Source organism: Ruditapes philippinarum, unplaced genomic scaffold (assembly GCF_026571515.1).
Source record: "Ruditapes philippinarum isolate M1 unplaced genomic scaffold, ASM2657151v2 ctg1343_1_1_1_1, whole genome shotgun sequence".
Taxonomy (NCBI): Eukaryota; Metazoa; Mollusca; class Bivalvia; order Venerida; family Veneridae; genus Ruditapes; species Ruditapes philippinarum.
This window is the reverse complement of record NW_026865230.1, coordinates 69,554-92,321: the sequence shown is the minus strand read 5'-3', so window position 1 is coordinate 92,321 and position 22,768 is coordinate 69,554. Positions and strand designations below refer to the sequence as shown.

General features: G+C 32.7%; 1 protein-coding gene across 1 annotated transcript in view; it reads right to left on the bottom strand.

Annotated features, from left to right (window-relative positions):
* The window catches only part of LOC132728302 (deleted in malignant brain tumors 1 protein-like), a gene marked incomplete at its 3' end in the record, with an annotated part of 59,198 nt that extends 36,844 nt beyond the window's left edge, over positions 1 to 22,354 (bottom strand). The window contains 1 exon segment of the mRNA XM_060713933.1: positions 21,593 to 22,354. Within this exon segment, the coding sequence (XP_060569916.1) occupies positions 21,593 to 21,677 (85 nt within the window).
* Between the last annotated feature and the right edge of the window lie 414 nt (positions 22,355 to 22,768).

Sequence of the window (22,768 nt, the reverse complement as noted above, 5' to 3'; positions counted from 1 at the left end):
AAAGGCCTGACGTTCAAGCCGTCTAACCGTACTAAGGGCTCACACACCTTAGCACACCATCCTCGTCGACCTAATGCCTACTTTGTAGGGTCACACCCCTCGGCTTTAATAGTCAGGACATCGGCAGCTGGTCCGCAGCACAAGTCCCGATCTTTTTTCGACGTCCCCAGTCTTCAAATCTTCAGCCGATGCCCTGTGTCTTCTCTACGACGTACACGTACCGAGGGGAAGAGAGAAGAAAAAATGGGCTTTAAAATGTATACGTTTACCCTAAATTATGAAAAAATATTTTTTTTCTATTTAACATCCGTGTTATTATAAGTTTGACAATGTATTAACAAAAATATTGTTATTGTGATTTTGAATATATTTTAATGCTACGAAAAGTACATAGGGGATTTTTAGACGGATTGTTATAAATGCGGATAATGATTTTTGCCTCACACATGACCGCAATATGACAAAACAACGTGATGCTTCACGTGGAGACAGCGCCGGTAGGACATGGTTTTCATGTCGATTACAAGTTTAGATCACGGACAATCCATTAAACGTAATTTAAATTTGAAGTACATTCGTTTTTTTTTCTTCTACACATGGTGATTAGTATTGTGAAATATAATTGCCTGTACATGTACCTTGAATATCTCAAAGAACGTTTTTGCAACAAAACAATCTTATAAATTTATAAATAGACAATCTGTTTAAACACGTACGACTACTGATGATGTCTCTGAAAGACAAATGCATGTATTTTTTGCAAATCCACAGTCGGATCAATATATTTTGTCAAATTACGGGTGTACTTTGAATAACGAATAATTTTGTCACCAGATTTTCGTTCTGTTTGATGCCCGATGAGCAATTAACGTTCTATCATTTCATTAACCCGATGTTCAATCTTTATATATCATGTTATAAGCAGACTTCAGTTTACATAAAACAAGAGCTGTCGGTAGGACAGCAACGCTCGACTATTCTTAGTGCTTGATAGTAAAAGAGCCTTGATAATGTAAAATTTTCTAAGTTTACAAAAGGGCAAAATTTTTCTTTAAATCCATGTTACAGTTATAGGCCTTGGAGAGAGTCCTATTACGCTCTCAAAGAAGAGTATAATATTTCAACTTGTTTCAAAGCCAGATGTCAATAGAATATGAAAATAATCTGGGGTGGTATGCAAACTTGAACATTAATTCTTAGTCGAAAAAGGGGCATAATTCTGTCTAAATGCTTGATACAGTTACCTCCTCCTGTCTTCAGGTTGGGGTCATGATGGTGAACAAGTGTGCAAAGTTTCAAAGCCATATGTCAATGGACTTTGAAAATATTTTAGGTATTACAAAAACTTTAACGTAAATTCTAAGTCGAAAAAGGGGCATACTTCTGTCCAAATGCTTGATACAGTTACCTCCTCCTGCCTACAAGTTGGGGTCATGATGGTGAACAAGTGTGCAAAGATTAAAAGCCATATGTCAATGGACTTTCAAAATATTTGAGGTATTACAAAAACTTTAACGTAAAATCTTAGTCGAAAAAGGGGCATAATTCTGTCAAAATGCTTAATACAGTTTCCTCCTCCTGTCTATAGGTTAAGGTCATAATGGTGAACAAGTGTGCAAAGTTTCAAAGCCATATGTCAATGAACTTTTGAAAATATTTGAACTATTACAAAAACTTTAACGTAAATTCTAAGTCGAAAAAGGGGAATAATTCTGTCAAAATGCTTGATACAGTTACCTCCTCTTGTGTACAGGTTGGGGTCATGATGGTAAACAAGTGTGCAAAGTTTCAAAGCCATATGTCAATGTACTTTGAAAACATTTGAGGTATTACAAAAACTTTAACATAAGTGGTGACGCCAACGCCGACGCTCGGCTCTACTTATTCTTATCGAATAGTCGAGCTAAAAATCATTTAAAAGCTTTAACCCAGGTCATTGTACGTTAGCGATATCGGTATTTTCTCGAGCCGTTAAAAACACACTTGAAGTATCATTATGGTATACGGTAAATAATCCCCTGGCCTTTGACCATTTAAAAAGATTAAAACTAGTAAGTTGATTTAGATAAATCAGTCAGCCAGATAAATATATCATATCAACAGCTGAACCGTGTCATTTGTTGATCGTACATTTTACTAATTGCTACATGTTGAAAATATTCTTGTATCTCAACTTAGAGCTGTACATAGATCTGACCGCATGGAAATTTCATCCACTTCCAACGTTATAATTTTTCAGTTCAAGAGAGTTAACCAACAAAAGTTCCAAAATTTCATTTAATCCCTCTTCGCCACAGTGATCAAAACCTGTCCTAAAGGTTATAAAATGTTTTTTGAGTTCAGTCTCAAATCTCAGGATTTTCATTGGTCAGTATACATTCTGTGGACGTTTCTGTCAAATATCTGAGATATTAGTTGAGCTTAGAGAATTTCTTTATAATCTTAATTAGACACTGGTTTAGAACAAATAATGTTTGAATGACTTGATGACGCAGCCGAATATACACAAGAGTTGTCCGTAAGACAGTACGCGCGACTATTGTCAGTGCTTGACAGTAAGGAAAGAGCTTAACTCTGTAAATATGTAACTTAGATTTATGGGTACTGTATCTATCATATAAAATAATTACAGAAAACAAGTACGTTTAGTTTCAACCCATTCCCGTACGTAGTTTTGGATACCAACTTGCACCAATTTACCAAAGCGTGACACGACGCCGGGTGAGTACAACAGTTCTCCTTTGCTAAAATAGAATGTCAATGCTTTTTGTGCTTTACGCTCAATTCTGTTTTTGTTCTCATTAAGATGTAAAATGTCTGATAGCATCAGTTTCCCTTTATGCAGATGACAATATCTGCACTTGGGACATCGTTTAGATTTCTAAAATCTGATATATCGATTTGAATTTGACCTATCTAAACAACATAGCTATTTTCATACTATGCACGTTTCTTGGGGCAAAATAACGTCATTAATATTCTGAATTTTGTTGATCGATCGGGTTTGCATGATGTATCAAGGCGTAAACAATGAAGTGGTGAAATCAGGTGTAATATTCCTATTTGTCATGTATCTTTACAATACTAAGCTATTTTTCTACCTTTTTACATTTTTATTCGTGAAAAATAATTAGTTTATACATGAAAGTTGATACAAGGAAGATACTATTTGATTGAACCAGATAGTTTTATATAAAATGTACAATAAAATATTGTTAGGTATTATTTATTGGAAAATAACACATTGTCATAAACACCTGTTGAATTTATTAATGTATTCTTTCTTTGAATTTCATACATTTTATTGAAGGTTTGAATAATTTCAGTGGTTGAGCTACTGAGTAGAAACTTGGCGGAATGCAAGGAAGAACAATCATAATGGCCTGGTTCTATGCTAGTTCATTGTTAAGGGGTAACATGCATGGACCGGTGTTGTTCCAGATTTAAATGTATTGCATTTATTTTCATATGTGAACATATTTCAAAACATGGCGAAATTGTATAATTAAAAGTTAAGCAACTTTACTATTTCAGTCTTAAAATTGACAGTATGTTCAGTCTTTTGTAAACCCTTGCAGATGCCACTCTAAAAACCGTGCCTCGCTCAGGAGGATCCTTCGTCACTATGGCTTCACAAAGAAAGTGGTCCATATATCTAGTTTCTCTACAAAAATTTTGAATAACGTACGATATCTAACAATCAGCTCAAGAGAAGACCGGATTGAAGCAAGGTTGTATCTTGTCGCTCTTGCCCTTCTCCCTGGCAATCGACTAGATTATGAAGAAAGTCACATAAGACAGAAGACGGGATATACAGTGGACTTCTTTTACTTCAACAGTTTATTGAGGTCTAATTGAATTTCAGTATCAAATTATTGTACCCGCTAATTGTCGAATCAGGAAGAACAAGTCCCTGTGCCATGCAGCGTTAGGATGTGACAACAATCCAGATTTTGATAAAAAGCAAGGCATTTTAGAACGTAGAGGATTTCACATACCTGGCAGCAAGTTCACCACAATCGGAAACTGCGATACAAACATTAATAAGGCAAACTAAGCATTTACATAGCCCTAATAATAATATGGAGATCTACAATACTCAGAACCCACACCAAGGTCAGCATTTTCAACAACAATGATATCATTATCTCTACATATCAGAGTGCTAGAAGACCTATGTTGCCATTGGAAAGAAACTCAAAGTATTTTAAAATAATCCCTTCGACGAATCCTCAAGATTGTTAGGCCCAATACCAACACAAACGAAGAGCTACATAACCGCACATGGACGTCCACCATAACAGAGGCCATCCAAACAATGCGATGACTTTCACATGTCCTCAGCATACGTTCTAATTCGCTACATAGGGTTGCTCTTCGATGGACACTCCGGGGGAAAACGGAACGACCAAGACAGACATTGAGGCACACAGTTCAGAAGGTCCTGAAGGACCGCGGTTTGACAATGGATGGCGCCTCGTGTAAACACAGACAACCAGATAGAGAACCCTTGCAGTCGCCTCAAGCACCAAACGGCGCAGAGAGGAGTGAGTGTGTCCTTTATATAGAAATGTAAATATACATAATTGAAAATAAATATTATAACAATCGTGGCAAAAGACGAGGAAAAGGTGAAATATACCAAGTTTATTCGAATTTCGAGATGAAAGACTTAAGTTTTAAGATCTTAGCTTTTACATAAGAATTTAAACCCAAAATATGTAGGGCCTATCTGTTCACAAAACAGCTTTTAGATGTAACAATCTTGTTGTTGTTTTTTTTTTCAGGTAAATAACAAGTATAAATATCATAATCATTAATTTGATATAAAACAGAATAATTAGATGACAGCGTTTTATCACTTTATCTAATGAATGAGAATTTACAGTAACAAGTTATTGTGGGAGAGGAGAATAAGAACAGCAATTTTATACATCAATAGTCTGGTTCTTTAAATCTAGTCCCCTTAATGTTCTAAACATGTTACAGTCATTCTGAGAATGGAAATATTAAGTAGAAGATAATGTTGAACAATAGCTAGTACACATGTACAACTATAAACTGTAACATGATTGATCAGCTGTCAGCCGTGTAAACAACCAGTACGTCATATATCTATTTGTATTTTATGTACAAATGACCATAGCACATGAATTTTAATTTTAGATTGTTGTTTTGAATGATAGGTATATAAGACCTATACAGTTCATCAGACAACATAAAATAAAGAGATAAGCGGATGTGTATTAAACCAATCCTCCAATAGCAACGATATGGTCGGAAAAAGTCGTGATATTCTTGGAAAATAATTTGATCGGGGTGAAAATTTTCGAGCTATCGCTGAAATTTATATAGATTTTCATTTCTTTTGAGTTATTTGTTTATCATCTGACTCTTGATTGTTCCTTTGGTGGTAAACAATCACATTATGGTTACACTGTTCTGTAATCAAACATACCCTGATGATGCTTAAGCCACAAAAAAAGGAAATTTTAATTATACAGAAAACACAAATCTGTACGAAAAGCCTTCGAATATAAACAACACCGTTTGTCTAGTTGTGTGAAATCTGAATACCTATATAGCGAAATTGACGACTGATGATGTAGGGTTATATCAAATGTGGTCATTTGATGTCCGGTAACTAATCAGTTAGACACTGACCATGTTATAACAAAATACCTGGGTACCAGATGCGATTAGCGATTTGGTTTAAAACCAATTAGGCATTTTCTATCATTTCTTTTAAACACATGCATTGAAGCTTGTAGCATAGCCCAACCACCTTTTGATAGCACTAACCGGTACAGGTGTCAGTTTAGGAAATTGCTCGAACCCATGATCCCTAGATTGGGATGCAGATTTATGAGATATTTCATAAATAAGTCATGAAAATAGTTCCGATCTTTCTTCGAGAAGTGAAGCTTAAAGCAAAACAAAAATATAGTATCTATATTCGTTTACCGTTTCTTGGAATAAAAAAGACAGATAAACAAACAAATAAATTTCTATTATACAAATGTAGGGAACCAGGCCAGTTTAGACAGTAGCATAATTTTTTGTATGATTTACTGCTAAATTGTTTTGATCCTGAATTATTTAGCAATTAGCAGTTTCAAAATAAAAGTCACTGAAATCCAGATATGGCAGTGTATAAAAATGATTGGAAACAACATTGTACAAATAAGTGGACAGTTAAGCTATGACTAATTTATTCAGTTTATTCATGTGTTTGGATTCATTAACGGCACAGTGAAATGCTTCAATTTTATTTTAGACGTGCATTATTTAAGCATTGAAGGCCTAATAAATGTATTTCTGACAAAACATAAGACATATTAATTATGATATGGTCATAAAATGTTTTGTTGTTAAAATGAGAACATTGACTTCTAGATGAAGATGCGTCCATCTAAGATATTAACATGGCTTGTGATTGACAGACAAGGATTGAAGATGAAGAAACACTCAAGAAAATTTAAAACCTAAGGTTATGTAAATACAAAGTTCTTTGTTCGTTTACCTAACAAAAGTGCTGCAAATGTTTACGAGACATTTTGACAGACCATTTTCATAAGCATAGTGTTTTTGGACGTCATGTTTGTCACCAGGACTGCCCTTAGAGAGATTTTAAAGTAAAATGATGAAGTTTAAATCAAAACTAAGTAAATCAGAAGCCAAATTTGATACAAGTACATATGCTTCAATACTGGTTGATCGGTTCATACGCTCCGAAATATCAATACGGATTTCAGAAGCTAGGTTAACATTTATCAATAGGAAGATATGTTCACAGACGTGATATATTAATGTAGTGTTGTTACAACAATAAGATTTTTGTCTTATTTTAAACAAAACGTGCGATCAAAAAACTTGCGGTATTGCAATAGAGCTCATGGAAAACATTCGAAAGAAAAGCAAAATACAGCTTAATAACTTACATGTGGTAAGAAGAAAATCGCGGCGATTGAGTGGAAGATTACTTTGCATTAGGTTATTTTTTTACAAGAAAATGAAAATCCACGAGTTTAAGAACCCACGAAAATGCCCATTTTGATAAAACCACAAAATTTCATGCCCACGAATATAAGTGATTTCACAGTATCTTATGATATGATGACACTGGTCAGATAGAAGCCTTGATCCTTCCTATTACTGTATACTTTCCTAGTCCCATATTTGTAAAAAAAAGATTCCTTTAAAAGTTTAAATGTTTAACTAGTATTAAGCAATAAACTTGGATCCTGACATGTTTTCTATAATGAAAATAACAACAACGAGGAACGTGATATCCAATAAATAATTGGAAGTTAAAAAAATTTTGGGGTTAACATCAATCAAAAATGATACCCAACACAATTGCCCAAATAACCCCCGTTATTTCTTTAAATTTACTGAAAATATGTAATGCAGTATTAAAAGGGAGTTATGAAACACTAAAAATTTTTTAAAAATATCGGCTTTTTTAACAAATTCCGTAGTTTTTTTTTTTTTTTTACATGTTTATATGATCTTCTTTTTTTAAAAAGCACTTTAGGTTATCAGTATTTCTTTCTTTGTCAACATCTTGCTTATTTGGGGGGGAATTATTAAAAAAAGACGAAAAAATGCTTAAAAACAATAATTATATTTTAAGCTTACATTTGATGGCCTCATCTTTAAACAATGAAAATTGCCGTAGAATTTAACTGTTTAAATACTGAGGGAGTGGAAATCATCATTGAATATTTTTTTCCGAACAAATTTTCTTTGTTATTCAAAAATAAGTCGCATTAACGCCAGATAGCTGGTTGTCGGAAATATATAAATAAAGACCAAAACAGAAGTGGGTAATCAGTAAACTTAATAAAAGTTTCTTTAAACATTTTTATTAAAAAACATAGAAAATTAATTGATGACCATCTTTCAAAAAACACTTATCTACTGGAACCTTGGAGGGTCACTTTTGGCAGTTTCGATTATAGATTTATTATACTAATTTTCTTATGACTTTTTGATTTATGACTTTGATTTATGACTTTTTCGATTTTTAGAACTTATGGTTTTTGTTACTGGTCCCACGTGCTTGCCTCTTTTTTCCAACGGAAAATTTATGGCAGAATATGACAAACGATTCAGACGATGGTAAGTTCATTTAAACCTAATTTCTTGAGATACTTATTTAAAAACAAAATATGTGGGTACATATGCAAGCGACAGATGTTATTCTTATATAAGCCTTTTAATTATTAAGAAAAGAAAATTATTTTGCTTGCATTGCATTGGCATTTGGTACCATTTTTATTTTTTGATTCCGGGAAACAGGGAAATATAATCTTCAAATTGAATTAACAGCCCTATGAATTTTCAAACGCTTTATTTTTTATATTTTTAAGGGGGTTTTCCCATTTTTAAAATCCCCAAAACAGTTCGCATTGTTTGTTTGCTGCAGTTTCAATCGCGTTTCCACCCGTAGTTGCGATTCTTCGTCCTCTTAATTAATATGGACCAAATTATAGGCCTTTTTTTTGAAAAAAATTGTAATTAAAAGTTTCATGAAACATGGTATTTAAAAAACAGCTTTGAAACTTCACACATTTCAGACATTTTAAGTAAGAAATCTCTAAATTTTGTTGTTATCAAAGTATCCCTCTTTTTCGAGAATTTGTTGTTTAAAATTTTCATGAAAAGGTTTCGAAAAAAAAATATTTTAGCATTCTTTGAAATTTAAAAACACTTTTAAGTGTTGCATCTAGGTCAAGGGACAATTTGTTGAGGGTCAAAAATTTACATATTTATGCCCATTTTAAAAAGCAAAAATTTTAAATTCAAAAGGGTTTATAAAATTTTTGGCCCATAACCATTATGAATAATATTAAAAATTTTATTATTATTTTAATATCAATACTTTAGGCACCTCCCAAGATAACAAAGTACATGTTATTTGTATTTAAAAAAATTTTAGAATACAGTTATGTATTTAAGGATTTTTTGTATTTCATTATATAATGTATTCATTTCTCAAATTGAAGATAAACAACATACTTTAAATGTTTTCAATTTAAATTTCAGTAAAGCACCTGTAGGTTAATACTGATGTCGAATGGTTTCAAGTACAAAGCATTGCCAAGAGCATCAGCAATACATATTTGTCAAGTTTTCGGAGCCAGTTTAGAAGACTAAGCAGGTTTCATTGCAAAACAGCGTTCGTTCCGAGTGGAAATAGACAGTTTAGCAAATGACAAAATGTCCAAACACTGGTGATTTGGTTTTCTTCGTTATTGTCTATGGAAATATTCAGACATTTTCGGAATTTACGAGGCGTTAACCTTTTCAACTTGTTTCAGACCTCGACAACCCCACTTCATTTATTGTGGACGCTTATTCGGAAAACAACAATGTCAACGTCTCGCCACGTTTATTTATATGTCCCATATCTCCAAATATGGTATAAAACTTGTATCGATATGACAGTCATCGTGAACAAAGAAAGGTGTGAAAAAATCATGAATTCACAATTCTGGGTCTTTCATAATTTTCAGTATTTGCCATTGTAAATTTTAAAACTTATATGAAAGGTATCTAAATAAAATCTTGCATGTTCATATAAGCTCGGCGAGGGTCAGTAAGAAACATTACTTCTTAGCTAGCATGAAATTTTTTAGAAGATCTTGTTTTTTAAATTGGTTTTTTTTTCATACTTAGATTTTGTTAAGCTCATTAATTATCTCAAAAACTGTTTGAAGGCATCAACTTGAATTTACTGCAGATCATATCTCGCGCCAGACCCATGAGTGGCATTGTGTGTTAACAAAACTTTTGATTATAAACATTAAATCGTTAATCCTAAGTTAAAAATTCCCTTTTTCGACATGGTACATGCCGTGGTGTTGGGGTATGCTCATTACGAAAGACCATGAGATTTCCATTACATATAAAATTGGCTCATACTTTCGAAAAAAAAAGACGTGTGACCCGTTATTTAAGTTAACTAGGAAATGCTTTGCAAGATACTGGTTTTTTTTTTCTTCTTTTGAACATTTAGAGAATGAAGAAATAACGCTCTGACAATGATCTTTAAAAAAATCTTTGGACTTCAATAATAATAATAATACAAACACTCTAGCGTTGCTAATTTACCTAATTTATCTTATGTTTTTCAAAAGCTTTGTTAAAACACTCATGAATTTTCTTTAGTTTTTCATCAGTAAGTATCACAATGTGGTTTTGCTAGAAATATTGCAAAGATATAATGTCCTCTGTGACGTAAATTTGAAAAGTTTTTGTTGTGGCAGTGTTCAATTTTAGCTGTTCCTTAGTGTTAGCTTTAAGTAAGGCTAGTTGTGCTATTTAGAAAAAAAATGTAGCCGCTGTTTTCTTATTCTTTTTTTTTTAAATTTTAAATATAATGAAGCTCAAATGCAGTTTGTTGCAATCTAATTACATTTTGTTTTCTTATAAGACAAAATTTTGTTAAACAAAAATAAAGCACGGTTTTGTAGAATTAGAAAATGTTTGTTGTTATTGTTTAAACGCATTTTGTCCAAAAAAATTTATTGATAACTCTGCCAACCTGGCACGGGTCTAGACCGTAGAAAAACCTTTGGTTAGCGTGGTCTTCGGTAAGATGTATATTTAGTAGTCTGTTGGAGGGAGTTGGCCAGTTTACTTCTATAGTGATTGAATTCTATTTCTACTTTGCTCATTGTAAACATCTTACATATAATTTTTAATGGAAAACATTATTCTACATAGATAAAAAAATTCTCTGTAACGATTTAAAAAACTAGTTTTATTCGATAGTAAATTGCAAGTTTTATTTTGGTTATAACAAAGTTACAATAACACAATAATAAATTGTCAACAAATGAGGGCAATTATTTTTATCATTCAGGACCAGATTAAATATGCATTTTCTACTTACAACATTGGAAAATTGATATCTCACTCGACCTTCGGTCTCGCGAGATATCATTTTTCCACGCGCTGCTCGTAGCAATATAACAAAAGCCTTAAAAACGCTTACTTTCATAAATTTCCGTTTTATATCTCCTTTAATTTAAGTATTATTAATGCTAATCTTGTTCCCTCCTTTAATAGTGAACACGGAAAAAATAGTTTCGTACCTCAGTCAACCGTGACTAAATTCAACAAAAAGAATTAAAATAATTCTAATTTCAAGCTTGTAAAATGTTAATGAAAAATTGTAAATAAAGCTACACATCTATAAAATAGCTCCAGAACTGTTTAAATGCTTGAATAAAAAAATTTCTTATTTATCAATAACAGTTTATTTACTTTAATACTTAATGCTGCAGACGGGCATTTAATGAATGAATGTCCGAATTAAACCCCTTCTATACATATGATTTATCAAAAACCAATTTGATGTTTGATTCCTCACGTAAAAAGATCAACTATCATATGATAAAATCATATGAATGCAATAGATTCTAAATGCAAAAATGAGGCTATGTGGCTTAATGTACATGTTAAAACTATTATATGGACTTCAAACACCACTCCTCGGGCTGATGATGTGCTCCCTTGCGTTGGTGGACTTGTTGTCACAAATTTGCTTATTTTGCACTAATCTAAAATCAAGTAAAATAAGTGTTTATACCAAGGCAAAGAGTAACAGCAAATTGACAAAAGTTCATAAGTCAAAAGTCAAAAGATAAAAGTCATAGAAAAAAGGTGATAAATTATAAGGTGAATAGTCACAAGGCAAAATTTTAATAAAAAACGAGAAAATTTATTACAAAGATCAACTATTATTTTTGAAAATAACATCAATATATATCCTTTTTACATTATAGATTACCATAATACATTCTAATGAAAAGTTTATGGTTGCTATTTGTGAAAATGAATTAAGACGTTTAAATCTAATTACACATACTTGAAATTACACGTATCACTTATATGTCACGGTACGAATCTATTCAGTAGATGAAGTGCACTTCTCGGGTCGGGGAACAGAACTAGCCCTGTAAGGGGTTTGCCGTGGTTCAAATCCCGTATATGGCTGCATATCTTTCTCCCCCTGTGGCATTTGGCTATAGTGGAAAAGTGTCCCTGCCAGTCACGCGGGAGACCGACTGGCGAGTTCATTCCTAGCCGGCAGCCTTTTTTGTAACCCCAGGGCTTGATATAGAACAGATACAGGTTTGGGTTTGAAACCCATAGGAGAAAACTTTTTTTTTCTTCGTTTTTTCTTTTAACAGTATTTTTTATTTTTCTAACTATATTTAGATGGAAAACTATGCTCGTTTTCTATTATTGTCATTTTTTACGGATATTCATTGGCCTAAATCAATGCTAAATATATAGAGCAAATTACGACATATAACATTTCAAATGCTTACATATTACAAACAAGCCGGTAAACGGCCTTCCATATTTCTCAGAATGAATCAATATACTTCTAGAAAGATTTTAGCAAACTTTTGCATACAAGCCCCCTTTGACCAAATGTAATTTTAGTTTATTTTCTAAATTTAGAATGATTGATAGAAAATTGTTCAAATGGTGTGGGGTAGAAAACATTTCCATGCATTTCTATCTGTCGAGAAAAAAGTCATGCAAATTTAACATGCATAGTTTTTCTATTACTTAGAATGGTATTTTTTTGCATCTAAACAAAACAACACTTGCCAAAACATGTTAAATAAGAGAAGATTTTTTTTAGACTTTCAATACATGTATTTCTTTTTTAAAAGCCTTTTTTTGATGTATATTTTTCTGACTCATAATAATGCCTAAAACTCCAAATCCGTACGGTAAATTTGCTTAAATTTTGCATACAGGTGTCCTTTAGGTATACCACTTAACAATGTTGTCAATTTTACAATCCCTTTTATAGTGCAAATTAGAGTGGTTATTAACTTAAAAGATAATTTACAAATATATTGTAATTTGCTAAATATTACAAAAACCAATATCTTAAAACAACATAAAATGAAGTGAAATCGTAGACTATCGTCTTTACGATTTAAAACATCTTTTTTGAACTTAACCTATAGTAATCTAGAATATATATAATAACACAAAAAAATATAAAAATTAAGCCGTTTCAATAAAAGTATGTTATATTAAATCTACTTTCTACTCAAATTAAATCGTTCAACTCTGTTTACACAGTTGTAGTGCTGTTAGGCGTCCAATGCTATCTGTAGATTCTGGCATCAGAAGGTGCGGTTGCTAATTCTACGGAATTCCTCACATTGTCTTTTTGGGCGTGAATACATGTTCTTTTGCAAATATATACGTCTCTCAAGTTAACTGCCATTGCCGAAGTCGTGAGTTTTCATACAGACCTTGTACAAAAAACAGTGTCTGTATCAGTTTACACATAAAATAACAGAAGGTTTGTTTGCCTTATATTTCATGTGCATATCCGGTTTTCTAACTCTTGGTTTGTATGAGGTCCATAAGAGCAATATTTTAAGTTCTCACATTTTGTATCGGGTCCTAGATCATTAAATTGCACATGTATCGGCGTATCTTTTTAAAAAAATTTAATCCACCAAAGGGTTTCATTTTTGTAATTACACCCCCACTTTTCAATGCGTTGGGTTTGATGTCTTTTTTCCAAAACAACGCTTTTGAGTACCAGCAATCATTGTAAATCGTGTCTGAAGTATTCCGCAATAGTTTAAAACAATCATTTTTCCCTAAAAATCACAAGTAGATTGGTGGGGGGGGCTTGGTATTTTTCATAAAAGGTGTCGAAAAATATCTTAATAAAGGCCTGGTCTTTTTTGAATCCCAAACCCCTAACTATTTTTTTCTCTATACCTATTACAGAATATTAGGGTTTAAATTTGTCCAACGTATATGCAATAAAAACTGGTCTTTTTCTAGAAGCTCGGGATAAGCGATACTTTCCCCACCTCAAAAATCAACTGGATCAACCTCTCATTATTTTCCCTGACGTCGCCCCCTTGAGGGTACATGTGGTAATCCAGCATTAACCTACGCCCACATTGTGCGGTATATCCTATGCATTGTCCACTTGTTGTATTTACTCTGTTTATAACATCAGAAAACAGCTCTCAAATGGAGTTATATTCCATTACACCGTTTTAAATTTAAGCGTTTTTCAAAAATTTATTCACTGACTTAATGGACGTTCTCGTAAGCCATGCCGTACCAGAAAGTACTCTTTATCACAAGTTTTGTTTTCTTTATAAATGTTGGAGGGTAGGTATCTTGGCACCGGTAGCTTTGTAATGCCGACATTTATAATTGATGAAGCAAAGATAACATCAAGCGTTTTCATCCTCGTTACCTTTTGTCTAGTAGTTGTGTTGAAAAAGAGTATATCTTTTATTTAAATCTTTTATACATTCATGTAGTATAAAATTTGGGTAAAAATCTTCTAGCTCCGTCTTTTTAAAGATTGATAATCGAAAAAAATATAAAAATTTAAAAGATATAGATATTTTTTCTAAACTTTTCTAACCAGTTTTTTCTTAAAAGGTTTTTTCTAATTTTAAAAATAAACAAATAGCATTGATGTAAATCAAAAGGCCTCATCACAATTATAAATTTGTATTGTGGTAAACTACACTTGCTGTTCATTATGAAAATTTGGGAAAAACTATCTAATATTTAAAAAAATACGATTCTGTTTTCTTAATAAAATGTGAATTTCGATTGGCACCATGCCCTTTTAAAAGAAAACATTATTCCCTGCTACTTTTAAAACAGTTCTTTTTTTGTTATTTATGGAAGATTTGTATGAGGACAAAAAAATTTTAAGCACAAAATAAAACAATTTTGAACAACAATTTACAAAACACAGCCAAATTTTAGAATTAAAGTTTATATAAAACCCCTAGGATTATCAAATAACATTAATTCACTCCTTAACACATCATCTCATCCATGACAAATCTCAATGAAATTATTTAAAACGTTTAAAAAACATACCTGAAACCAAAGTTGCTGCTTTCAGCTTCTAAAAAACGTGTAAAATGGGTTAGCCAAAAGTCATAAGACGTAAGTCACAAATCAAAAGTCAAAAGTCGAAAGTCAAAAGTAAAACATCCGTAAGTCGAAACTCAAAAGTGACCCTCCAAGGCTTCCATACTTATCTGATAAGAGTTTAGAATTGATGTCTTTCTTAAAAAAGAAAAACAAAAAAACATCCTCATATATACATAATGATTACCAGTCTATCGGCACTCAAAAGTAAAACCGTCGTAAATTTGATAAATCTATTACATCATTTTTATGTCATGAATGTGAATGAACCTCCTTACATATACTTTATAAAGATGAGGTCACATGCATTAATTGATCGACAGGTCGCAAACTTGTTTCATTTGAGGCAATACTTTTTAAACGTGTGAATAAATCATACATATAACATTCCTGTAGTTCTGAAAATAAACAGAATCCAGTCTTTGTAGCGTATTCATGCCCACTTGTTCAATAAATTCATTGCAGAGTATTCAAGTATATACATGAAGCCACACTTGTTCAGTTAATTCATTCTTCTATATACAACCACACTTGTTCAATCAAATCATTATAGGATAATTCGTGCTTAAATATACAGCCATACTTGTTGTAGCGTATTTATACTTAAAAAGATACACAATAGGACGAAAACCGCGTGTCCTTGCTACAGACACAATAGGACGAATACTTGGTGTTCTTGCTACAGGAACAATAGCACCAACACCGTGTATCCTTTGTACAGGCCTGGGTCTCCTTGCTACATGCACAATAGGACGACGACTGATGTCCTTGCTACATACACGAAAGTACAAAGACTGGAACACAAAAGTACAAATACTGACTGTCTTTAATACTGAAACAAAAGTACAAAGACTGAGTGTCCTTGCTACATGCACAATAGGACGACGACTGAGTGTCCTTGCTACATGCACAATAAGACGAAGACTGGGTGTCCTTGCTACATGCACAATAGGACGACGACTGATGTCCTTGCTACATACACAATAGACTATAGTACAAAGACTGGTTGTCCTTGCTGTATGCGCAATAGGACGAAGACTGGGTATCCTTGCTACATGCACAATAGGACGAGGACTGGATGTCCTTACAACATGCACAATAGGACGTAGATTGGATATCCTTGCTACATGCACAATAGGACGCAGATTGGGTATCCTTGCTACATGCACAATAGGACGACGACTGGGTGTCCTTGTGGCAGACACAAATATACAAAGACAGGGTGTCCTTGCTACATGTACAATAGGACGGGAACAGGGCGTTCTTGCTACAGATAGACACTACATTAAATAGAATGAATGACGATTGGAGCCACAATTTCATTAACAAAGACTGCCTGGTTTTGGTATATAAATGTACATGAACTTGTATTTAGATTAACAAAAAATAGAAAAAGATAAAAAAAAACAAAAAGAATGGGCAAAAGATAGGAAAAGAAAGAAAAAAAGCAAAGAAAAAACGAAAACAAAGAAAAATACAGATAAAATCAAAATACTGCCCTATACAAAACAAGTTAACGTTATTTCCTTGTTTGTTAAATCACCCTATCTATCTAAAATACGGAATGTTTAAACGTGAACAAACTTTGCTGTCGCTTTCTTAAAGGTCTTGTTTATACACCATTTATGATTGTGTTAATTAATTAAAATACAGTTTACAAAACATCGCTTCAGTAGGTATAATTATATACGGTTCGTTGTTTCACCAGGATGTGATTTTAAAGTAATTACTGCATCTCTTGTAATATAACGTGTTATGTACGATATTTGTTTTGGTTAAGAATCTCACCTAAGATGCGGTGATTTTCCCCCATACATAAAATGTAAATTTTTTTAAAGAACGTTAATCACTGTTGTACAGCGTCCACCGGATATAGCCCCTCAAAACTCCGAAAACGAAAGTAAAACGGTTTACGTCGAGTTCACCCAAGGTAATGTTTCAACTTAATTCTTCATCATAACTTCATCGATTTTTCCAATCTAAACAATTTTGTGAAGCTAAATATGTCAGATTTTAGGGCAGTATTTGCTTTTTTCTGCAAATTGAATACTTTTTGTTAAATCGGCGATAAATTGTGCCGTTTTTGTTGACATTTGCGAACGATGTTGATATTGACCTGTTAATTGGATCCAAGAGGCATTTGTTGTACCAAAATCCGTATTTAATATACAATATAGACTTCCTTCTACTTGTATTCAAGTGGTCATCCATCAACTGGGGCTGCTTTCATCAAAATTTGCGAAAAACGGTCTTTCCTTGTGTACAGAGTCTAGCAAGAAATACAAATTAAAGTGAACGGAGTGTAGAAGTTTAATGTACAGGGTTTAGTAGAATGTTACGGTGTATAGCAGTCACATATTTTTAATTTTTATAGCCTTTATGAGCTGACAATCATTCGAAGACACAAGATATTGATCGTAAACTTCAATAATTACTTAAATTCATACTAAAACAGGCGTGGGTAAGATTGGTACTGTGTTCATACTGGGATATACGATAAGTTATCGTATATCCCAGGTTCATGTCGTATGGTCGGATCAAGTGTTTTACGCTTATGCATGATTTACCGCCCCCAGTTTGCATCTAATCAAATTCATAGTTTGGAACGCGCATTTGCTCTTTTTAATCTGAACATGTTATGGCCCAGACCCTTTTTTATGGGCCTACAAGTTGGAAAAAGCTAACTATGTCTTTGCCATTAAAATTGTATTCAATGTTTACGATAAAACATTTGTATACTTTCACGAAGTTGCGTGACCTCACTGCATAGTTATACGTGGTCAACTATTATCTTACAGGAAAAGGCCCATGATAATTTTGCAAAAAACAATTGGCCCAACCCTTTTGTTTATTGTGTAATTATGTTGATGTAAATAATTGATGATTATATATATGCAATGAAATATCATCAAACTTACTGTTCACAATGCATATCTTGAACATGTTTTGATTATTGTTTAAGACAAATTTTAGAATTCCACTGTAACATGGTAAAGTTCTACCAATCTATAATGATTCAGTCTACTGACTTTTACATTTTTTCCACAAAATCACGCATAAAAAGTTGTCTAGCTTAGGACGGAAACGGTTTACTACCATTGATATCATTGCTACGTATAATGTTTCTTATCTAATTTAACATTTTTATCCTTTTTAAAATGATAAATGTTCACCTTACGATCCCTGCCCCCGGCATCGATTGTCATTACTTCATCAGCGTACGTGTATGCTCTAGTACTTAATTTAGTTTATTTTTTGCAAAAAAATATAGCAGTCGTTTACCTACTACACCCCGTACACTTGCTAACAGATTTCCATCTACACCCCGTACAAAACCGTGCTAGACTCTGTACACTAGGCAATGTCTTTTTTCGCAAATTTTGCTAAAAGCAGCTTGATTTGATGGATGACCACTCAAATACAAGTAGAGGGAAGTCTATATTTTATATTAAATACGGATTTTGATACAACAAATGCCTTTTGGACCTGATTTACAGGTAAATATCAACATTGTTCGAAAATATCAACAAAAACGGTACAATTTATCGCCGATTTAACAAAAAGTATTCAATTTGCAGAAAAAAGAAAATACTGCCCTAAAATCTGACATATTTAGCTTCGCAAAATTGTTTAGTTTGGAAAAATCGATGGAGTTATGATGGAGAAATAAGCTGAAACATTACCTTGGGTGAACTCGACGTAAACCTTTTTACTTTCGTTTTCGGAGTTTTGAGGGGCTATATCCGGTGGACGCTGTACAACAGTGTTAATATGAATGTACAAATGTACTGTGTATTTACATTTCATTATTATATATGTAACGGTCAGTAACTATTCGATGAAAATATTCAATTTAGCTGGAGGGACCGTAACCTCGTGATCTTGCTCAGACACTCGGTGACACAGTGACATCTCAGCCAGCCTCTGGCTCAAACCTAGGACCCCCTCTAGCAACAACAGTATGCAGTCTTCAATCTGTCAAAATTGTCGCCTTTCAATTTTAAAATTTCAACCTTTCAAATAAAATGGGGTAAAAATAAGTTGTTAAAAACAATTCCCCCTTTTATATCTAAATAATGTATATACTTAAGTTACGTAAACTTAAGAACGTTATTAAAACATAATGTAAGCAAAATGTAGCAACTACCAACATACATTACTGTTTTAGGATTATATACCAGCACAGAGCTGTTTTCCGACATCACTTTACAAGAGTTTTCTTAATTTACGTGAACGAATTCTTTAACACTAAGTACCCGACTATACATGTAGTTAATATCTACAATAATTATTGCACTGCTTTTTTTTACTGTAACAAGGGACAGTGTAACCAATGTCTTCAAAGAGCAAAATCAACTTGCATCAACATTGCATAAATCAGCAAGATTTCTAGAGATAACTTCGTAAAGTTTTAGGTATGGAATACATTAGAAGCTGTATTCACGACATACGAAAACCTTTTACTGTTATCATTTCGTGTAGGCGGTGCGTTGACACTTAACATTTGGTCTGTAAAACAATAAGGAGTTTTCATTTTTATTTAATAATAAAAAGGGCGGTTAGTCATTGCGCCGACATTACCCTAATTTATTCGGTATTTGTTACAATTCATATGTGAATTATATGTATACCATGCAACCGTGTATAAAAATGCAATTAACTAATTTACACTGAATACAGTTGTTACGTGGTAAAAAGAAATTTACAGTGATATTTTTCAGCAGTCATTTCTATTTCCTTAAAAAATTATTATACTTGTAATAATTTTTTTTTCATTCTATTTATGTCATTATTACATAAACAAATAACATCAAAAACAATACCAGTACAAAACTTCAAATACAGTACCGGTATAAAATTAAAAACAAGAAAACTATGTGACATTTTACAAAAAAAACAAAAACAAAAAAACAACAAAAACTGATAAAGAAATATTACAATTTCATAATATCCTTGACACATAATGATATAATATTATAACCTGTTAACCACAGTATGATTTCCCACAACACACACAGGAGACATAGATATATAACAGGAATATGGTCTTAATTTGAGGGAGTGTTACAGGAGCGTTATCTTGAACGACCGGAGGTGTGTGTAAAAATTGCAAATGTTCGACAATGTTTCAAAATTATTATGTTTTAAATATGTTTGACGTGTGTTATCGATGTAATATTGAACATTGTCGTTATTTGAAACCCCTCTGTTGATGGCCAGACATTAAACGACAACATTTATCTTAAATTTCAGGGCTAGACCTTAACAAAACAACATGTTATGGATGTATTGAAATCCAACAATTAATAATATATAGTGAATAGATAATAGTGAAGAGAACTCAAGGACTAGAAGGTGAAACCCCGTCTTCTGAATACATATAGCTTATCACACGTTCAATATAGTATCAAGCAACTGTTTTCCCAGTAATACAATAAATGTGAACTATTATATGAAATATATGCCAACAATATGGTCCATACATTTAATAATTTATCTCCACATTTCCCCACCCCGACAACATAAACATACTGCTATCGATTAAACTGGACTTAACTGCCTGAACGATATACAATATAATTATACAGACAAGTATTTTATGTAAGACTCTGATATTTTAGATAGTGTTTGTGTTTCTGTATGCATAAAGGATGAAATTTCTAATTTGCAGCAGCTTAACAAAATGTTAAGGACCAGATACACAGACGGTCGGTTCTCAATCGGTCATTTAATTTTAAATTTACTCGCTGTTATGATCGGTTGCTTTGTATCGCTACAATTCAACTTTCCTATGCAGTTAGCACAATGGTGTTTTTTTTTTCAGCAGAGAAAAAATTAAAAAGATTGTGGTCAAGCCTCGTGACAGTGTTATTATCTTGTTGTAATGTTTAAACGTTTGTATTTAAGAATTTTTGTCTGTGCATACAAGTTTGATCCAGATATGTAATCACTTCTGTAAATTATACAATATTATATAAATGCTATTTCTCCCATTTAACGAAAGGTATTTTTGATACATAAACAACTTAAGCAAATTAGCTATGGTCAGAATTTAATATAACTGTGTATTGTTTGACAACAATGGTCAGCAAAATGACCCGGATTATTATCTGTTAAATACAGGGCACTTCTGGTTTAAATTCTCTTGTACTAAACGGGTGAATAGGTCACTCATTAACCAGAGTGTAGTTCATAGTTCATAAACAATTTTACATATAAAATACGTTAAGACTTTTTTCTGTCTCAAGTTATGAAAAGCGGATGTTCTTACACAATATGCGTCTGATATTAAATTATAAAGATATAATTTCTAAAGAAATAAACTATATTTCTCACAATATTTTCTAGATCATGCGTTAAACCGGGTCACAAATGCATATGAATATTCATCCTGTATTACGGACAGCTATATGTGTACCAGAGTACATTAATTCTACACGGTATTTAAAAGAAAAACTTCAGTTTCATTCATATTGCAGTGATGTTTTATATTTATTTGTACTTATAAGTGTCGCAAAAATGGTTTAATGTTAACTGATAAACAATGTCGCAAACGTAATGCGTAACCAAATCTGCACGTGAATCTCGTGGTTACGAGAATGTGACAGCTGTATATTCTTACCTTTTGGTAAGGTAGACTGAGCTATTCCGGTCCCTGTCATCAGGAACATGTACAATGCTAAAATAATCCGTAAACTTAGCTCCATATTGAGTTTTCAATTCGCACGTTACTACAGAATTTAATGATCACATTATATCCGTATGGAATTTCTGTATCACAAACTATTAACACTACTGTAGAAGTTGCAAATCACGTTAACAACTCACTGTGTCATTTTATCAACTATTACGATGGTTAGAAACTTTCTATTTAGTTCACGTATAAAAAAGTAAAAGCGTCTGGAAAAAATCCAAAAAATAATATCAAAAGTACCACCACATATTTTCAACAAACTCCGTTACATAAACACGTTTTAAAGTAACGGTAATGACAGATCAAATGTAAATGCCGAAAGTAACAATCTATTATTCTTTCCAATTTTGACAAACGGCCCAGGTAAACGATTAAAACTACAGCGTTATGCGCGTTCCGCCTCAATGCCCGAATGACAGCCTGCTTGTTGCTTATGGACAACGAAATTGATAGAAAATTGCGTCTTTATATTGGTGAAACATCACTTTATTTAACACACGGTATAATGAAGGTACTTTTGCTTGTCACTTGAAACAAAGCAGTAATGATCCTCTACTTATTATATGACATCAGATAAACAAGTGAAGCGTACCTTGCTGGTCATCGTTGACATACAGTGGTCATCAAATGATAATTATAATAATGATCAATATACAATACACTTAATGAGCACGATCATATAATTTATGTTTATACACTAATATCATGTGTGTAAGTTACATTTATACATATAAATAATTACATGCATGTATTATAATGAGAACGCGCGCGTTATCAAATGAGGTAGAAATTCATACTCATGTTTCAACGCAGAGAAAAAAAATATAGAGACATATATAACACACCTCGAAGACACCACACATTTTACTTTGTAACCCATTTCCTACCAATGTACTTATGAGCACTAAATTTATAAACTTAATTATATTCTGTCCTTACTATTGTTAGAGCGCATTGTAATCATCATATGGTTATAGTACTTAACATACGATGATGTATTTTTCTCAATCAAACGACATTTGAGCCGCGTCACGACAAAACCAACATAATGGGTTTGCGACCAGAAAGGATCCAGACCAGCCTGCGCATCCGCGCAGTCTGATC